The sequence below is a fragment of the Epinephelus lanceolatus genome, chromosome 20 (genome assembly GCF_041903045.1).
Source record: "Epinephelus lanceolatus isolate andai-2023 chromosome 20, ASM4190304v1, whole genome shotgun sequence".
Lineage (NCBI taxonomy): Eukaryota > Metazoa > Chordata > Actinopteri > Perciformes > Serranidae > Epinephelus > Epinephelus lanceolatus.
The window spans coordinates 23,286,151-23,300,923 of record NC_135753.1 but is presented as its reverse complement, the minus strand read 5'-3'; the positions used below and the strand labels follow the sequence as shown (position 1 = coordinate 23,300,923).

The 14,773-nt window shown below is 41.7% G+C and overlaps 1 protein-coding gene across 1 annotated transcript in view; it reads left to right on the top strand.

The window, feature by feature from the left end:
• The window catches only part of pola1 (polymerase (DNA directed), alpha 1), an 83,426-nt gene that overhangs the window by 6,000 nt on the left and 62,653 nt on the right, over window positions 1-14,773 (top strand). Inside the window, exons 13-26 of the mRNA XM_033639364.2 lie at window positions 92-166; window positions 271-409; window positions 521-675; window positions 998-1,082; window positions 1,226-1,287; window positions 1,989-2,078; window positions 2,196-2,312; window positions 2,397-2,572; window positions 2,667-2,796; window positions 3,411-3,530; window positions 3,615-3,705; window positions 3,786-3,916; window positions 4,038-4,187; window positions 6,156-6,278. Of these exons, the coding sequence (XP_033495255.2) occupies window positions 92-166; window positions 271-409; window positions 521-675; window positions 998-1,082; window positions 1,226-1,287; window positions 1,989-2,078; window positions 2,196-2,312; window positions 2,397-2,572; window positions 2,667-2,796; window positions 3,411-3,530; window positions 3,615-3,705; window positions 3,786-3,916; window positions 4,038-4,187; window positions 6,156-6,278 (1,644 nt within the window). The remainder of the gene's footprint in view (window positions 1-91; window positions 167-270; window positions 410-520; window positions 676-997; window positions 1,083-1,225; window positions 1,288-1,988; window positions 2,079-2,195; window positions 2,313-2,396; window positions 2,573-2,666; window positions 2,797-3,410; window positions 3,531-3,614; window positions 3,706-3,785; window positions 3,917-4,037; window positions 4,188-6,155; window positions 6,279-14,773) is intronic.

Sequence of the window (14,773 nt, the reverse complement as noted above, 5' to 3'; positions counted from 1 at the left end):
TGGTATTTGGTAATTACTGTATAGCTTGAATGTCAGGTTCTGGCAGGTGGTAAGTTTCACATGGTGCCTGTTTCTGTGTTTCTCTCTGCAGAAAGTGGAGAAGAGCTACGCTTTTGAAATTCCTGATGTTCCCACTCAGAGCGAGTACCTGGAAGTCAGATATTCTGTGAGTGGATGTGTACACATACATCTTGTTAAGCTGTTATCCAGAAATGTGGTCGACTTTTGGTGATTACCCATTTGTCAATGTATTAAATATTGTTTTTGCAGGCTGAGTTCCCTGCGTTGCCGTCCGATCTTAAGGGGGCGACATTTTCCCACATTTTTGGAACCAACACATCGAGTCTGGAGCACTTCCTTCTCAGCAGGAAGATAAGAGGGCCTTGCTGGCTGGATATCAAGACACCACGTAAGGAGGACGTCCCTTTGTCCATTTATTTTAACATGATTTGTATTCATATCAATGATTGATTGAAGCTCTTGTTGGAATACTCACTTGTGCCCGCTGTGTCTGTGTTAGAGCTGATCAGCCAGCCGGTCAGCTGGTGTAAGGTGGAGGCTCTGGCCCTGAGGAGTGACCTGGTCACTGTGGTCAAAGACCTGTCACCTCCACCCATCACCGTCATGTCCATCAGCCTCAAGACCGTCCAGAACTCCAAGACACACCACAATGAGGTCACAATGAATTTTTTTTTTTAACTTTAAATTTTATGATGTGCTCCAACAAACTGAGATACATTTTTTTAAACAAGGTATTTTTATTGGCAATTCATTAAAGATACACCGACAGATGTAAGGAAAAAAAGAAACAATGTCCACTTGGGCTCTGTTTAAGTTAACATCTAGAAGAGCTACTCCAAATATTGCCGTGGACATAGATTGAGCAACCAGCTGTGTGGACATAGATTGAGCAACCAGCTGTGCAGACATTGTTGGAAAAAGTTTTCAAGCTGAGAGACTTTGTGAGCAGGGACCTGATCTAATTGTTCTTCTGCAGATTGTGTCTCTGGCTGCACTGGTCCACTACCAGTTCCATATGGATAAAGCTCCACCTCAGCCTCCGTACCAGACCCATTTTTGTGGTAAGCTATTTATACCTCTGTTATTGAAGGTTTTCCTTGGAACATGTAGGTGTAATAGACTTTTAAAGCTCAGCTGACGAGTGAAAGTCTGAAAGGATCTTAATGAATATTTTCAAACTGTTATATCCTTCTTCTCTTTGCAGTGGTCAGTAAACCAGTTGACTGTATCTTCCCCTACGACTTTAAAGATGCCGTGAGGAAGAAGGTGAGAAGGATAACTGGTTTATATATTTATGTATATAACGTGTGTCACACGTTTGGCATTTTTTTCTGGTTGCAAAGAGTTGAAAGTTATTCAGCTTGCTGTGCTCATCACTTTCAATATTTACCCAACTGTACAATCACAGTAGAGGAAGGGTGGATGTAAGTGACTGTTACATCCTAAATGTACAAGTAGTGAAAAACAGCAGCAGTGGAGGAGAAATTGAAACTGCTGGCTACATAGACCGGCTGGTCTGCCCTCTCTCCGTACACTCTTCAGCCCTCTCTTCATCCAGAGCAAGGGAGAGAGCAAATACTTGACCTTGTGCTGACGTTTTTACCCATGTGGATATTCCATATTATAGCATCTCTGCTTAAAAACTCTGCGCCTCCAGCATTTCAGCTGGGAAAACAAGCTTTAACAGACACACGGCTGCTTATGAAAGTTACATCAGCGATTGTACGACCATGAGGATTTGGTCAGCCAAGAGCATATCGACAAACCAACCGACCAGACAGAGGGTGTCAGCCTTCAATTTAATAAACTTTATTCAAAAAGCACTTAAGTAAAAAAAAATATTTTGGGTCCTTGAAAAGTCATGTAAAAATTTAGAAATTTTATGCATGAAAATGTGTGGGAACCCTGTGTTCTTTTTATTATGTGTGACAAAAACACTGATGATGTGACTCTTACTCCCCCGCCAGAATGGCAAAGTGGAGATAGCGGCTACAGAGCGGACTCTGCTCGGCTTCTTCCTGGCTAAGCTGCACAAAATCGACCCTGATGTGCTGGTGGTGAGTAGAAGATGCAATTTTCCTGAATTGGTTACAGACAAATAATTTGCCCAGATGAAGGTGCAGTGTTTGATCTGGGTAAAAATTAGTATGCTAATTCTTCTTCTTCTCCTGCAGGGTCATGACATCTTTGGTTTTGACTTGGAGGTGATTCTGCAGAGGATCAATGTGTGCAAGGTTCCCCACTGGTCTAAGATGGGACGCCTCAGGAGGGCCAATATGCCCAAACTAGGGGTAAGAAGAGTAAAAATCCTTAGCAATATTTATGTTGGTTTCTGCACCACATTGCACATCACTAAATGTTGTTTGCGGTGGCAGGGTCGTAGTGCCTTCGCAGAGAAGAGTGCAACCTGTGGCCGTCTGGTGTGCGACGTGGAGATCTCAGCCAAAGAGCTGATTCGCTGTAAAAGTTACCATCTGACTGAACTGGCTGCACAAGTGCTGAAGATGGAGAGAGTCACAGTCCCTCAGGAAAACATCAGGAATCTCTACAAGTTAGAATTATTTGTTTGTTTTTTGCAATTCCTCAACATAATCCCCCAAAAACTGTGTGTCTCCTAAAAAAACGTGTGTGTGTTTGTGTATCAGTGACTCTCATGACCTGCTGTACCTGTTGGAGTTGACATGGACAGACGCCAAGCTCATCCTCCAGATGATGTGTGAGCTCAATGTGCTGCCCCTGGCCCTGCAGATCACCAACATTGCTGGCAACGTCATGGTAAGCCACACCAACACTATTTGCTTTCATCATCTGCAATTTCAAAAAAAGAAAAATATACATCAAATGTAATAACAGAGTTATCTTCTGAGTCTTATTGTTTGGCTCAAACAGAAAATGCAAATAACAATTAAAACTGTAGTCACTTCACAGTTTGGTGAATGTCGTAACATGACCATTCACACAACTCACACTTAAAATGCATTTTGCTCTCTGAATGAAAAAGAGTCTGCACTACCAACAGTATTTGGAAAAAGCATTTTAAACACAACTGACAAAAGACAGGGATGGACAATTGTTGAGGTTTGTGAATTCCAGGCAGCAGCTCCTCTCAATTATTGTACAGCTGAGGTACAAACACTAAAAATTGAAGTCAGAAACAAAACAGTTCGCAGACAAAAGCAAGAGTTGGTTCTCCTTTGAATGAAGAGAAAAGCTTTAAATCTTAAAAGCCTTTATCGAGATTTAGAGCTGCCGTGTTTTGATCAAAAGCGTGTTTCAGGGAGAACTACGAAATTTAATACAGAGGGGTACGATGACATTTTAGACTTAGAATGGGACATAAAGATGCCATCACCCCTGAGCCCTATGCAACCTCTGCTTCTTCTCTGCAGTCTCGTACTCTGATGGGCGGTCGCTCTGAGAGAAACGAGTTCCTATTGCTTCATGCCTTCCATGACAAAAACTACATTGTCCCTGACAAACCGTCCTTCAAAAAGGCCCAGATGGAAATGGTAAAGCCACACACAGTCACACATAGCTTCTTTTTAGTTGGACAAATGTCTCATTGTCTTTATCTCTTCATTCCTGTGTCCCAGGTCGAGGGAGAGGAAGATGTGGAAACAGGAAAAGGCAAGCGGAAGAAGAAGGCAGCCTATGCTGGAGGGCTGGTGCTGGATCCTAAAGTTGGTACGTCTGTTTTTTTTAGTTTAAAGTCTGTCTTTTTTTCTGTCTCTGTACATATTTCGATAACCACCCTCTCTCTGCAGGTTTCTACGACAAGTTCGTGCTGCTGCTTGACTTCAACAGCCTGTATCCTTCAATCATCCAAGAGTTCAACATCTGCTTCACCACTGTGCAGCGGGAGGCTCATAACACACAGAAGAACAAGAAGGACGAGGTAATTTATGATATGATTTATAGATTGAACCCAGGTATATTGATTTGTAGAGCCTCAAAATCCTGGTCCCCAGCCTGATTTAATTCCAGCTCACATCCAACTCTCGTCTCCGTGGTTACAGGAGGATGACCCAGAGGAGATTCCTGAGATTCCTGATTCAGACCTGGACATGGGAATCCTGCCCAAAGAGATCAGGAAGCTTGTCGAGCGGCGTAAACAAGTCAAACAGCTGATGAAACAGCAAGACATCAACCCAGACCTCTACCTGCAGGTACACACAGACACACGCACACCTACACATGCACACTGAAACACACAGATGGTTTACATACTGTATTGCTTCTAATTTAGTTATTGAGTTCAAGTTGATATGGGTACTCACTTCCCTGTTTGTTGGTTAGTTATTCTTAAAGTTAGTTGAGACTTCATATGAAACTTTAAAATGTTTGTCTCTTGTAGCTTCTTGTGATTGTAATCTGTTTGAATTCACTTAAAGTAATACTTAAACTCCTAAATGAGCATTTGTATAAACATTACTCACCCTGTGCTACGTTAAATTTGTGAAGACAACTTGGTTTTTGTCGCACGTCTCCACATTGAACGAAGAATCCAAAAACAGAGAAAATTCTTGATGAATTGAAGTCATGGGTGACTGTTTAATAACAGCAAAACTAAATAAAAAGTCAGTTTACACGCTCTAACTCAATGCAACTCAAACATGATGCAAATTTTTTTGAATGAGTTTGAGCTTGAATGCTTGAATATTTTGTGCTTACTGGTGTAACACAGTGAAATCACTGAATCGATGAGTGGACTTCCACTGGTACGTCCTTAGCGTCAAATGTCCCCAGAGGATCTCAATGCTTATTGGCTATATGAAGTTCAAATTTTTCAACTCTTGCGAATAAACGTATGACACACAATTGAGCCACTTGCTTCATTTGCACTGCTTAGTTTGCATATTTTGTGTCATTTACGTTACCTCCATCATGCTGCCTAGCGGGAATTCACGTGTAATTGCATCTTTACATTGACTTAACATGTAACTCAGTAGCGTGAATTGTTTTATGTGCGTCTGGTGTGAACAGAACTTTACAGTGTAATCCAAGTCTTATCCACTTGTATTCTCAGTACTTCCCAAAACTTTCCAAGCTCCCATCAAAGCCAGACTCCACTGACAAAAACATCAATGTAATTTTACCTTGCATAACATTGATGCTATTGCTCTACCTCTGCCTCAATTGGTTATCTGTTTGTGTTATTGTGTGGCTTTGGGTAATACAAACTACCTTTAAAACACCAAGGTCACAAAATAACACAAACGCACTAACTGATTGATGCAGTGGTGGACTAGCAGCTCCTGCGTTCAGTGAGGTAAAATTGCTGTTTTTGTCACTGGAGTCTGGCTTTGAAGAGAGCATAGATAAGTTTATCGTTTAGTTCTGTTCCCTGTTTGAAAAGATTGTTTGGGAAGTACTAAACATAAGGTGAGATAAATGAGACTGGGATAATACTGCACGAGTTGTGAGAGAGTTTGTAAACAGATGTGATATAGTCTTGCTGGTGTAAAATGTGGACACCTATGTCTTTTTTTTTTACATGGATTAGAGTATTGTGCTCTTACGACCACGAGGTGGCACAAAAAAGTGTCCATGAACAAGGACAACAGGTCTAATTTAAGCAGAATAGTATACGGTCAAGTAAACCCAAAATGTGATGTCCTCATATGAGGACACAGGCTCACAGGAGGATATAACATCCACAGGAACTTCTCACACTACTCCTGCAGAAAAATCAACTTTGTCATCCATCTGTATGCATGCTATGTCCCAAACTGTCATTACTTTTCGCCAAAGTATGGGGAAAATACTTCTGTGTTGCTCTGTCATCCTTAAAATCCAAAGCACTGCAGCAAGTAGCATATTTATTTAACCATATATTAGTGAAAAGATGTTTGGATCACACTGCCGTACAGATGGACAGCAATTGGGCATCTTTGAGTGCATTACATTATCTTCTGCTCTCAGCAAAGACACAGAGTTATGCGAACAGCTGTTCAGTAGGCACATTGGTGCCGTTTGAGAAAATGGTCAACCATTTTTATTTTGCTGAAAAGACTAATGCCTACATCCAGGCTCAAAACCACAATTGGCTTACTTGTCAAAGATCTTTATTTATCTCTGAGACAACCTTTATTCTTTTATCTGTTTGGCCTAACTCGAGTCTGTCTTTCCATCAGTACGACATTCGTCAAAAGGCTCTGAAGCTGACTGCCAACAGTATGTACGGCTGCCTGGGATTCAGCTACAGCCGCTTCTACGCCAAGCCACTCGCTGCCCTGGTCACACACAAGGGTAGAGAGGTGAGTGTAACCCACACTGCACAGATCAGTGACTCTGTAGCTTTGATGGAGGCCGAAAGTTTTAGCTGTTGCTCCTCTGATGGCTAATACAGAACCTACAGAAACCCATGCTCAAAAGGAAGTGGTACATTTATTACAGTACACACAGAGGAAGCAGTCACCTCAACAGAATTTAAATATTGCCTATTTCATCCACAAGAGGGCACTGCTACATCAATTTCCACAGCGTGCACCACTCCTTCCACGGTTTCCTTTTCTTTCTGACTTCTTCCTCGTCTTCTGTTTCTTTTCCTCCCGTCTCACATCTGTCATCTTCTCTCTCCACAACATTATCTCTTCCTCCCTCACCCCGTGCCCTTCCCTCTTCTGAATACGATTATTCCCTCAAGTTCATTCTGTCAGAATCAGAGACCTGTTGTGTTGTCTGTGATATCAATAGCTCTGTGTAAGTATTTTCCGCTAACAAAATGCCACAGGCGCACACATGAAGCTTGCACTCGCTCCATGTAAAGTCTGATTGTGTAATGACTTCTTTCAACGCACACAAACGGAACAAAATGGGCGTGCGCGCTCAATAAATTGGCGCACAGCGGCATGTGTGCTGCGTGACATAAACGGCTAAATCTGGTATTGTAACTGAACACCACACACACACACTCACACACTCTCTCCCACCATGTCAGTGGTTGTACTCATGTTCATTTAATGAGCTCTAACAGTACACATCCTCAGCAGAGGCGTCGAGCTTTGCCTCAGGGGAGTCCTTCATTAAGATCCCCTTACACACTTATTGTGTTCACTAATAGAGGGCAGGGCAGTAACTCAGTGTGTGTGTGTTTGTTATTTTGTCAGTCCGTTTGTGCCTCCAGTCACGCTCGTTGTTCGGCTGACAGAGCTACATTGTAAAAGGTGCAGATTTGATTCACTGGTACAGGTGGGAGTTTCTACCCCTCCAGACTTACTGCTTGTATCTTTGTCAGCAGCCAGAGGTGGATGGGTTTATTACATTTTACCTCCTTCTGGCTGTATTTTATCCAGGAAGTGGCACTGCTCTCAGCCACAAAGTCAGCTCCATTTACACTGTCTGAAATGGTGGTGACATTGCTGCACTTTGCAAGGTGCCCTTAGGAACATCAAAATGTTGTAATTGTAAACAGACTCGGTTCAGTTACCTTTTTAAAACTTCAACAAAATTTCTCCTCTGCTCTTGTAGCATAATTTTGGCGTTAAATGTGTTCTAAATATTTACCTCTTTATCTCTTGCAGTTTTCTCACTGACAGCACTGGTTACACAAGTAACCAAGAGTGTTCTGCCACAGAGATTTAAGCAGAGTGAGATAATAAAACAAACATTTCCTGTTTGGATCCACCGTTTACTCTTCAGCTACTTGAGTAGTTAGAGAATATGCTGACAAGGACATACTGGTGCTCGCTTATGTTGCATTAGAAATAAATATAAACACAAATATACATGTATGAGTTGAAACAGTAACTAAACAAATAGTATAAACATAGAATAGAGAATTAAAATAAAACTAGAAAATATATTTTAAAGTTTTGTGAAAAGCTGTCAGTCTCAGCACTGATGCTTTTAGGTACTATTACCGGTTGTTCCAGAAGTGAAGACTGTACACATGATAAAACTGTTTCTCCAGAGGGTTTAGGCCGAGCATAGGGAACAAATCGATAAACAGTGTCAGAGTTTAAGAGGAACAGAAGACAGAGTAGATGTGCGCACATCCAATCCTGTTTTAGGTCAGGTGCTAGATAATAGGGGTTAGGGGTGTAACGGTACACAAAAATCACGGTTCAGTATGTACCTCAGTACACAAGTCATGGTTCGTTTTTTTTTTTTTTTCGGTACAGTAATGAAAAAAATAGACAACTATTAAATATCTTTTACTTACTGATAACCTTATTAAAACATACCACCACAGCAGTTAACTCTTTTTACACAATTTCTGGATGAAACAAATATATATATAAAATTCTGCTTTTTCACATTATTTGAATGAAAATAGAAATATAAAAGTGAAAAATAAAATTCTGCTGTTTTTTAAACACATTTTTTGAATGAAAAATATAAATATAAATTTCTGCTTAAACAATTTTACTCAAATAAAATAAAAAGTATAGTGCAGCTGGTCAGCTTTAAAGCCTGCTCAGATTCAGTTTTACCAGGAACTTACTTAGCTTTCCCACTTTGTTAAAGTGCAGTAAACAAAACATGCTTATATCTAAAGTGCAGCTTAAACAATTTTACTCAACTCCAATGGCGTTGGTTATTTATTTAGCGTGACTTTTTCTAGTCGTGCCGGTTAACGTTCAAACTCGGGTGGTGCCGCTTTAGATGCGTTAGCATGTTAGACGTGTTTCCAAGTACATACCCGACTGCTGTTCTGCAGTGCCGGCACACTGCTTTTGTCTTGTCCACTTGTTTATTTCCATGTTCGTATTTTACCCTGAAACCAAAGTGTTCCCAAACGGATGACTTAAGGTTTGCGGGTGGGTCTTCAGGTTCGTCAGGCTCACTTGCCATGTTGTCAAAATGCGAGAATGCGCTGCACAAAGTGAAAGCAGAGATTTACGGTCGGACCCGCTCCGTCACTCAATTATGTCTGTCGGGGAACTAGATATTTTAAATGGTTCGGGTGGCAAAAACGGAATTAAAATAAAATAAAATAATGTCCTGTGCCCAAAAATTCGGTACAGGGTCGTGCCAAACCGAAAGTCGCGTACCGAACGGATCGACACAAATACATGTACCGTTATGGCCCTAATAGGGGTCCATGCAGAAAGAAGAAGAAAATCTGCACACTGAATTAGAGCTCCCAGTTTTGTTTTTAATGACTAAAAAAGCAACGACCCAAATGGTTCGACCATTGGGTCGAAACATAGAGTTTAAGACGAAACCTTGAAGGAATGTGTCTTATGTATCATATCTGAGACAGATTCAGAGAATCACAGTGACTGATTTGAAAACTGCTGCACTTTTGATACAATCAAAACAATCCTTTTGTTTCCCTTTCATGTAACAATTTCTGGCCTGGAATATCTGCCGTGTTCACATATATTTTGATAGATTTAAATAAATTTGTTTACCTTTAAATGGCTTCAGATCATTTTAAAGGGACAGTTCATCCCAAAACTGAAAATTTATATTTTTCACTTACCTGTTGAGCTATCTATTAATCTAGATTGTTTTGGTGGGAGTTGCAGAGTATTAGAGATGTCTGCCTTCTCTCGAATATAATGGAACTAGATGGCACTCAGCCTCTGGTGCTTAAAGCGCCAAAAAATATGCTTGAATAACTCAACAGCAATGTCTCTTTCCAGAAATCATGACCCGGTTACTCAAGATAATCCACAGACCTTGTTGTGAGCAGTTTCATGTAGGAACTATTTTGTTTCTACCGAACTACACCCGCCAACTGTATCACCATGCAGAAGGAAGCGTGCATCTACTCATGGACGAGAGGCTCGTGCTTGTGACAGCACGAGATATAAACATTAATGGTGTCCTCCTCTGCTGAGCTGTAATGTTAGCTAGCTCAGGGGTGTTAGGCGAGTTAGCAGTAGATGCACGCTTCCTTCTGCGTGGTGATACGGTTGACAGGTGTAGTTTGCTAGAAAGAAAATAGTTTCTACATGAAAGTGCTTGCAACAAGGTCTGTGGATTATCTTGAGTAACTGGGTCATGATTTCGTTTTTTCACGAGTTTTTCATGCATATTTTTTTGGCGCTTTAAGCACCACAAGCCGAGTGCCAACTAGGTCCATTAAATTCGAGAGATGGCAGATATCTTTACGGCTGATATCTCCAACACTCAGCAGCTCACACCAAAACAATCTAGACTGATAAATTGCACTACAAGTGTGAGGAAAAATATTTATTCTTGATTTTGGGTTGAACTGTGTCTTTAAAGCTGCTCTTGAAACCTGCTGATGACCTCCTTCAATATCAGTTTCCTCTCAGCCTTCTGAAGTTACCCAGTTTAATCATGGGACATTAAACTAATTGGATTGTATTTTATTAGTTGCATTAGTACACTGCTTACAGTGGGCAGTGATACACCGGATTGGCGAGATGTGCATCAAAAGGTCATCAGTCAGAGCCGAGCCCACAGTGTGCTGAGTACATGGCATGGACCTCAGCTTGCTGAGGCAGCAGGAGATCCCAGTTTTCACAATCTTAGTGTTTTGTTTACTTTGTATCCATGATCTTAGACACGGATCTATTTATACTGCAGGCTGTGTGTTTTGGGAGAGCTCAGCATCAACACGACAACCAGGGACTCCCACTGTAAATGAGATGTTGTAAACAATGTTGTCGAGTATAATTTAGCACTCTGATAAATTTGTTTTTGGACATTTATTTGTTAGGTATTGTTTATTATTTCATTTTTTTCATCTGTGTGCTCCTTATGTAATGTGTTGCATTTTTATATTTTTTGTAAAGCTCCTTAAGTGACATCTCCTGCCCTGTAAATCAAGTTTATTATTACTATAATTTTTATTATACATAAACCGACTGGCTCGGGCAAAGACACAAAGAGCAGTTTGGTTCAGGCAACAGTTTAATAACCGTAAGCCAAGTAGTTCTTGGTAGTTTCCGACTGCAGCGAGCCAGAAAGGCCAGCTGGCATTTATAGCGGGGTTTCTAGTGTATTTGTGGGTATTGCCGTTTGCACCCCGGCCCCCATTTTAATCGTCACATTTGCACTCTACTTTCATATCATGATTTAGGAGGCTTTTTATTTTTGTAATTGCAACACGTACACAGACCACTTCTCTGTTCGTGGTGTAAATCCACCCTCCCGCCCTTCGGCGCGCTCCCTTCATCTGTTTGGATGGGTGTGCGGCTGAATGTGCATGTGTTCTGTGTATTTATTGATTGGCTTAGCTCTCATCTTTCTCTCACTCTCGTTTTAAATTGAGGCCTAACCCCCCTGCGGCAGGACGGGCCAGGCCCGGGGGCCCCAGTGGTTTCTCAGCCCAGGGAGGGTTCAGATGAGGGGGCTCACAGGGGGGATGACAGACCCTTGGCGGTGGCTCTTCTGATCAGACTTGCCAAGTTAAGAGGGGAAAGCCCCCACTTAGCTCCCCTCCCGACTCTTGTGCGAGCTCCTTGAGTATGTCTTGTATCTATCTGTGTCTGTATGTATGTGTCGATGTACATGTGTCTGTGCGTGTGCGCGCACAAGTGCTACTGGCCGAACTCTGCCCTTTGTCGGGGGACCATTTGTTGTGGCCCTACTCTGTCCTGGTATGTGTGGGTATTAAGGGGGGGATGATGGGTATTAAGAGGAAGGTGAAGGTTTAGGATTACACAGCCACAGATTGATGTCCCCCTCAACCCCTCAGCGTTATTTTGGGTTCTTTTGTATGTTCGCCAGAGAACAGTTGGGTGCAGAGAAACCGATATATGAAACACAGACAACTTACACGCATGTGGTTATAATAGGCTGATAAATGCATTTGTCATACTAGGAAGACTTTTATTGTCTGCCAGCCACTGGATGGTGTACCCCTGACTTCAGTTTCACTGTACAAATAGAGAGAATTAAATGTGAAGAATGGAGGATTTTCTGCAGACGCTTTTGCGGTTTAGAGATCCATTGCAGGAAAAACTCTACAGCATTTGGCCGGTTGTTGGTGTTAATTTCCTCTGCTGGTGTTAATGTTGCTAGTCATAGCAAATAGAGAAGTGTCTGCTAACAGTCAAGGGCACCACAAAAGCTGCTTTCCTGGAGTGTAGTTCATCTTTGGTGTCCTTTAGTGTAAGTAAAGACACAGAATTAATCAGTAGCTCTTTTTTTATTCCCAGTTTTCATAGATTTGCCACTTGTTGAGAATCCGCGTTAACCCTCTCGTCTCTGAGCACAATTTGTAAGTGTGTGTAAGTCCTCCTAATCGAGTGATGTTAACAACAGAGGCCGCTTGAAGCCGTTGATTGTTGTGGAATGCAGATTGGTTTGACCTTTGACCCTTTTGCCAGCAAATCTGACAACCATTAGCAGGTGTGTGTGTCTCAGGACGGAGGATGACTCCGGAAAGCCGTTCTGCTGTAATTGAGTCTCTGTCCTTGTGTTTAAAAACAGCCTGACAGGAGCTCGTAGTTCACATTATTGGATGGCATGCAGAGTGAAGGATGGAAGCGGGCTTGGGTAACGGAGCGAGGGTGTGGAGAGGTCAAAGTTTGGCTTAGGTTAAACCTCAGTGCGCACTTGTGTGTATGTGTGAGGGTGCGTGTGCTTGTAATGAAGTCTAAGTAAATATTGTTGCCCCCGGTGTCCCTTGTTCAGGTTCTGTATCATTCCTCTTGTCTCAGGAATCACAAATCACTTCCCCGAATTAGACGCAGAAATACCTAAACCAGCCTATCATGTCTCGTCTGTGTGTGTGTCTGTCAGGCTGCGCCGTGATGTGGAGCGCGTAAATATTGTTGCCCCCATTTCTTTCATTCAGGGTCTCAATTGCTGCTGTGGTCTCAGAATCACAAGGGTCATTTTTACATTTCCCCGAATTAGATTTAAGAATACATAAGCCTGCCTACACTGATGTGTGTATGTGTGTCGGTGCACACATGCGTGCTCATGTCTGGGGAATTGCGGGCTGCATGTTTCCATGGTCCCATAGTCTGTAGAGCCGGCTTTACTGCTGATAGGAGTGGACTTAACAAATAGTCACATGGGAGCAGTGCTGCTATTTTGGCGACATTAGCTTGTCTGTGAGGGCTGACAGTGGACAGGACAAGGTTTCAGAATCCAAACTGCGACTTTAGCAACACCTGCTAATGAGGCCATGTGAGACCTGGCTAATGGCAGGGATTATGATTCATTGCGGATTGATCTGACATATGGTGTCTTTATCAGGGCCACTGATGGAGTTGTAAATGAGAGGACAATTAGTACATGGTTGTAGCTGACTTGACAAGTAGGTGAGACATACATTCTGTTCTATTAAAACCTTAACATTTCTTGATTTATGACCCTAATGAATTCAATCCTCTGCTCTGCTTTGCTGCATTTGTTTTATTGAACCAAAAATAAAACGATATGCTGACATTTACTGCTTCCTAAGTTTAGGGCAGGTAGGAAATTGAAACTTGAGCCTCCTTAACACTTAGTTCCCAGTAAATTACTGGGATAACCTTTGGGGCATTGCTTGTTATTTTCACTATTCACACATGCACTACATTCAGGAACATTTCCCTCTTGCCCCGTTTCACACATGCCACGCCAATGCTGGAAGAGATGCAGCAAGGGTAAGAAGATAGGGTGACGCCAGATGTACATGTACGTGGCAAAAGACGTGTCTTAAAATTTTCGGGAACATGGCAGAAGAGAGGTTGTTTTTTTGGGGTGCCAAAGCAAATTAAAGACCTTACATTGCTTGTTCAACCATTGGTGTACATGCTAAGCCATAAACAAGTCTTGGATCCAAATACGCTATCAGCGGCGACTAGTGATTGGTTTGCTTGCTCAACATGAAGTCTTTTTTGTCAGAAGGGCATACCCCTTTACGTGCTTGTCCCATTAATATTACTGCTTTCATTAACAACACAGTCATACTGGCATTTTTCCTGAAATGTTACTAAATCTTGAGATGGGGAATCGGCAGCACAGAATTCTCTTTATATCGACCCCTGCTTCAATTTACACCTGACCCCATGCAGGAAATGTTCCTGAACATGTCGGGGAGAGACTGCATATGTGAAAAGGGCTATATATAACATGTTTACTCTACATAAGCTGATTTTGTTTTAGGAGTTGTGTTTCTTGCCCAAATATTCACTCTCTTCTAGTTCTGTTTTTGGTCTCCACCAGTTCCTGAGAGAATTATCTGTCTCTTTAGCTGCTAAATGCTCCACTATTCTCACCAGCTAGTCATCAGCATAGTCATACTAAAAAAGTTTATTATAGACACTTCAAAGATCAGTTGAAAATATATTAATAAAAATGATTAGAATTAGCGCTCCAGGGATGATGTTTTTCGGTAGGACGACCTGGAAGTTGGCATCGCACTGGTTCCCTCATTAAAAAGTCAACATGATTTTTCCATTGAATTATTGCAGAAATATTTAACATTTTGTTCAGCAAGATAATCTTCACAAACAAAACGCGTTTTCCATGATTATTGAAGCTTAAATGCAATTGCCAGAAGTAAAAAGCTAACGGTCGCATGAGCTTACGTCACCACCATAACAAGACTGTAAAGCCATGTTCGGTGTGGCGACGTTCTATAGTCTAATTTAGCCACTTGTAAGCAACCACCTTTTTTAAGACGCATAAAAGCTTCTAAATTCACAGTGGGGTATTTGCTAACAGATTTTATGTTGTAGATCAACATGCATGTCTCTTAAGCTTTTGTGAACCACAGACCTTATTTCAGGCATCAAACCAAAAATCAATTCAAAGAACATATTGACTTCGAGACGCGGGAACCGTTTGAGATAACATGCTAAGGCATTTCTGGGTTTTAGGACTCATTCCT